At 39.4% G+C, this 5,464-nt stretch overlaps 1 protein-coding gene across 1 annotated transcript; it reads right to left on the bottom strand.

The window, feature by feature from the left end:
• Positions 1-1,517: 1,517 nt before the first annotated feature.
• On the bottom strand, positions 1,518-5,402 carry LOC103782556 (transmembrane protein 170B-like; the record flags this gene model as incomplete). The annotated part of the gene is made up of 2 exons (XM_008950325.1): positions 1,518-1,648; positions 5,169-5,402. Coding segments are annotated over 2 exons (365 nt in total), but the record flags the coding sequence as incomplete, so codon positions are not given.
• Between the last annotated feature and the right edge of the window lie 62 nt (positions 5,403-5,464).

The following is a 5,464-nucleotide window of genomic DNA, read 5'->3' as shown; positions in this document are numbered from 1 at the left end:
GTAATATTAGTATCCTTAGCACTTTAAGAATAAAACCAACAAAATAAAGAACAAAACAGTTTATGTTGGGTAAAATAAAGGCAGAAAGGTTACAATATTTTGAAGTACCAAGCACTGTGACTGGGTAGGTTATATTTTAACCATAATTCTTTAAGGTGTGCAGCAAGTGCCAGTGATTCCAACAGCCCTGAAAGTCTTTTTGACATAAATAACAAAACCTTTGAGCAATTTTATTCTTCTTGTCAGCACTAAAAGCTGACAGCTGAAAAGCATTCAGTTGAGGAAAGATGTAAAAAAAAGATCCCTTGCTCCTCACACAGAACTTTGTGGCCTTTAAATTTTCATTTTGTAAATAATGAGTAATCAGGCTTAAAAAATTTCTATTCACTCCAAAACATTCACATTAAAGATGCTTCACATGCACAACACTATTGTCCATTTTAAACTAGAAAAAGCACAAACTCTACTGAAATCTAAGTATTTGAAAGGTCCAGGTACCATCACCTCTCCAAATATACAAAGTGTTCAGAAACAAGGTAGTAAATACATCAGTGCTTTCCCACTTCCAAACTTTTGGAGTAGAGTGACTGTTTTATTCAAGTTAAGGTTTTTGCTTGGTAGAAAAACAGTGTATCCTATTTTTATCCCTTTCTATTCTCCACACACACCAGACTTTAAGAGAATACACATATTTGTGTGTTCTTTAAGGAATGTATGTAGGGTTAAAAGCTCTATCAGTGCTTAAATAAATATAGGGAGCTTATTTTCAACAACCAGCAGCCTTCCTGAGGTTTTCAGCAGGGCTGGTGCCCATCTGTATGCTTAAGATAAACTGATTTCAAGGAAAGCATCAGTTTAAGATTTGTTTGTGCATACACAACAGATTGTACATACAGTTGTCTCAAGCTCTTGATTTCTAACGAGCTAAAACCAGGAAGAAATTCTGTGCTGAGGTTCAGAAAAACTTCCATGAGCCATTCCATGCACAGGGTTGATCCTGCCAGGGTTGCTAATGCTGTGCTTCTTAAACCCCACCAAAATTCACCTACACTTGAAAACACACCTAATCTGAATAAGGATATTCAGCATTCAGTGAGATTTCCTAATACAACAGTTGGTTCTCTTGCTGTTTTACCTGAATTCAAACAGAGTGTACATTCACAGCATTCCTCTGCAATTACAATCCCAAAGCTCCCCCAGCCAGCAGTTCAGAACTAAACTCCACGTTTGGCACACAGAGCAATTCTCAGGAGCACCCCTTGAATTTATGACAACACTGTGAGGAACGAGGATCCCACCACCAAGTGTTCCCCTGAGTGGCAGCTGCTCCAGGAGCTTCACCTCAGCTTGGCTGCACCCTGCCTGTGGCTGAGGCACATCAGGGGCAGTGCAGGTTCCACATACCTTCCTTTCTCTTGCACTAGAATTCAAGCTTGTGCTGATGAATCCACTTCCAGGAAGCTTCTCTTCAAATTACAGATGAGTTGATTGGTTATTTTTCCCCTTCTACATAAGTCTCAAAGTGTTGCAAGGATTCTTGAGAATGAGATAATTAATGTCAGGACTGTCTGTCCCACACCAAAGACAAGAGCTTCTAAAGGAGCCATATTCTTTCCTGCTACTCTGTAGATTCCAGCTACTGCAGCACCTGAGAATCACAAGAAAAACAATGATCAAATCACAGAAGAAGCCAAGGCTGAAATACAGGACAGATTATTTGCTGTGTCTATGCATCAGCTGTTTACAGAACATGACCAAACACTGGATTTCCTTCCTGGCCTTGAAGAATTATGAGCCTTGCTTGTGTTTTTCTAATCATGCAAACCCTTCAGGAATGATTTTCCCAACTGAATCAGATCAACTTTTCCAACATCAGTTTGAGAAAATTCAATCTTCTTGTTCCCCTGTTCCCCTATAGACATCTTCAAATCTTTTATTACATTTCTGCCTCCTGCTAATTTGAAAAGGTAGCAAAGACAGCCCACTAATTACAGCCCTTCAGTATGTATGGCCTCAGATGTTATTTAATTTTAATTAAATGCTTTCAGAGGCTTTTTTAGGTTCAAAGAAAACTGAAAAGCGACCACAATTTTTTTTAAATAATAGGCAAGAGGTTAAAAAATTTGGAATTTTCTTGGTTTTGCAGGGTCACTGACAGGAACAGCCTGCTGAAGGGAGCAAAACCCCACTAGTGGCACAGAAACACAAAGTCCCAACAGATTTTCTGAAAGTACAACCTACACCTGAATCATCCAACATCTTAAAAGAGTAACATCTCATTTTTACAAAAATTTTAGGAGGAGTAGAATGGTTGTGGCTATAAGAGTATTTACAACCACTATTAATCAGACTGCTAGGCAAGTTTGAGTTGTTTGTTTGGGGTTTTAATTTTATTTTTTAAAATAAACATTCTGTAAAGTCTATTTTGTCAGAAATCCCTCACCAGAAACCTGAACTTGTGGGGTTTCACTCAGCTACCTTGCATAAGCTTTTCCTTTTGTTCCTTGGCTGTCTACTGTCAAAAACTGGAAGAGATCCTTTAGACCAAGCTCAGTGCTGACATGAAAATTATCTTGGTGACTGAACTCTCTCAGTGAATTCAAAACTGGGATATCAGAATTTGATGTTATCAGTTGGTCAACAGCAAAAATTTTTGGCCTCTGAAGCAAATACTGAGCTATTCTGGAAAATATCAATAATAAAGCCATCAATATTTAGTAGTTTGATAATTAGGTAGTTCTGCACTCATCATATGGCAGTGAGTAATACAACCTGTAGTGCCTAACCCAGCACAATGGTGTAAAGCCAAAGGACATAACAGCCTGCCAACAAGGGAAATGAGAACATGCCACCCAAAAAAGGAGGATGCTTGGGGAGAGGAGGAGGAACAGAGCCTTCTGGATGAAATACAGCTAAAATCCTTCCCTCAAACTGCCTGATGTTTGTCTGTTCTGGGTTGATTTGGGTGTTTGGGTTGGGCAGGATCCACTACTATTTAGTACACTTTTTTTCATAGCTTTTTTATAAGTATTAAGTTACATGTTTTGTTTTTAAAAAAAGCCCAGGAACTGAGAGGATTCCTGCTTCTCTGTATGCTGGTAAAAACATCCCAGAAGGGCAGAAAGTTTGAAAGATCTACCTAAGCAAAATTAAAGTTGCATTATTTAATCATCTCTACTGCATTCATTCACTTCCACAACCAATGCAGAGGACTGCAAATGCAAAAAGGAAATTGAAATCAGTTTGCTATCCCAATTTCTTAAGCACTGAACCAGGCCTATCCAAACCACAAAATACTTTAACTCACATCCCAATTTGCAGAACAACTACTAAAAATCCTCTCTTTAATATTTTATTGCCATAGTTTGTTTTCAGAAGCTCCCCAGAGAATTTTCCTGTATGAAACAACTCAGCACTGTCCAGAAACAAAAATAAAACACCCCAAAGTAAAAGCCTTTGGCTAAGTTGCAATGCTCTGTGCAAAACTTTTGGGAACAGTATAACAAGTCTACAGGCTAACCCTGGAGAAATTCTCAGGTGAATTGGCACAAAACTTAAGTGTTTTGACCTGCAAAATTGTTTTCCAAAACCACAACTGTGTTGCTCCTCTTTTTATGCATAGATAAAACACACAGAGGATTTTCATTTCAGAAACACTGAACCTGAGCCTTTTCCTCAACAGAATCCTGTCAAAGCCTCTGCCTGGATCTTCCAGCATCACATTTCCTATCTTCAGCTCTTCAGCAAAGCTGATTCTCCACTGACTTTGTAACAGGGGCACTGCCATTTTAATTAGGGGATGAAAAGCAGCATGAAGATGTAATTAAGCTGCACAGCTGGCTCCACCTTCCCTTAGCAAGAAAAAAAAGCCAGAGTTACACTGAACTATGCTGTTTCAAATCATGGATGTTCTAGGCTAAGACATAAAAATCTACTAAAACAATTTTTTGAGGAAAGTCTCCATGAAGCTTTGAATGAAATTTGCTTTTTTATTTAACCTTGAAAATCTATGAGCAGTTTGTTGCTACCAATTCAGGGCCAGGAAGAAAGAATCTGTAGAATCCATGGCTGTGTCTAGAGCTGAAGTGACACCACTACTTTGATAAGCTGGGCAGGCAGAGAGGCTTGCCTGCAGATCATAGGATGGTTGTTACATCTACAGATCCTCACCCTCAAAGGCCTTTCAAGCTACACCACCTTGTCAACAACACTGAAGATGTAGCAACAGGACAAAAGGAAATGGGCTGAAGTTGCCCCAGGGGAGGTTTAGATTGAATATTAGGGAGAATTTCTTTCCTGACAGAGTGGTGAGTGGTGGTGGGGTCACCATCCCTGGAGGGGTTCAAAAAACACGTCCCAGAGTCCCACATCTACATGGTTTAGTGGTCATGGGAGTGTTGGGTTGATGGTTGGACTTGATGATTTTAGAGGTCTTTTCCAACCTTAATGATTCTATTATTTCAGTATTGACACCAAAGAGCATTTTACCTAGAACAAGAGCATTGTTTAAATTTTTTTTTGTGGAAAAAAAGTCCAATGTCCTTCCTTCCTACCTCTTCCCTAACACTGCAGCCAAGCCCTGACTGGAAAATTCTTTCAAATACATTAGCTATATGTAACTTCTCCAAACAAAGGAATTTTCTTAGCTGTAAATCACTACCCTACATTGCACCTTTATTTCTTTTAAAAGGGCAGCATCCCCTCCAGTTGCCATTTAAATATCTCCAGCAGGCCCAGGGAAAGGAGCAGCAATTCAGCCTTGCAACCAACAGAATCAGGACCCCATTTCCAAAAGAAGGTTGTGGGTTTAGGGTTACTACAAAGTGATCTTGATCAGAAACCTTTGACAACAAGAAATCTGCCACAAGTAAGGTAGGACAGGGCTGCTGATCCCAAAAGGGTATTTTACCTGCTTAGCATACAACTTTTGAATAGCTTGGCACCCAAAGTTGCCAAAATTAAAGAGCAGGATGATTTCTGCACTCCTGTGATAGAGTATTTTATCCTTACACAAAAGAAGAGCAACTCAGCTGTCATGAGCATTCAGATAGCTACAGAACTAAAGCAAAATCCTTAATGAACCATTAACAAATCACTAAGAAAAAAGTTTTTTTTTTCCTTATAGAAGTTAGATGCAAAATAAAAACCACACAGAAGACAAGACTTACTGGTTATCATTGCTCCAGTTACAGACCCCAGAAATCCAATGCTGACCACAATGACAGAGATCAGCCGGCCCTGCCTATGTCTCTGCAGCATCACAAACATTAACACTCCCACAGCACCATGGACAAAGAGAGAGGAGAAGAGAGCCCAGAGGAAAACCCAGTACCACATCTCTGAAAGAAAGCAGTCAAATAAAGGGTTAATATTCCTCAGACAGGAACTCGGTAAGTAAGAAACTTCAAAATGTTGCATAAAATCAACAGCAAGAGAAAAGCAACCCCCAGTTCCAGCTCAAATG

This window comes from Merops nubicus, unplaced genomic scaffold (genome assembly GCF_000691845.1).
Source record: "Merops nubicus isolate BGI_N331 unplaced genomic scaffold, ASM69184v1 scaffold12702, whole genome shotgun sequence".
NCBI lineage: Eukaryota > Metazoa > Chordata > Aves > Coraciiformes > Meropidae > Merops > Merops nubicus.
Note: the sequence above shows the minus strand (reverse complement) of the source record. Positions and strands in the feature narration are given on the sequence as shown.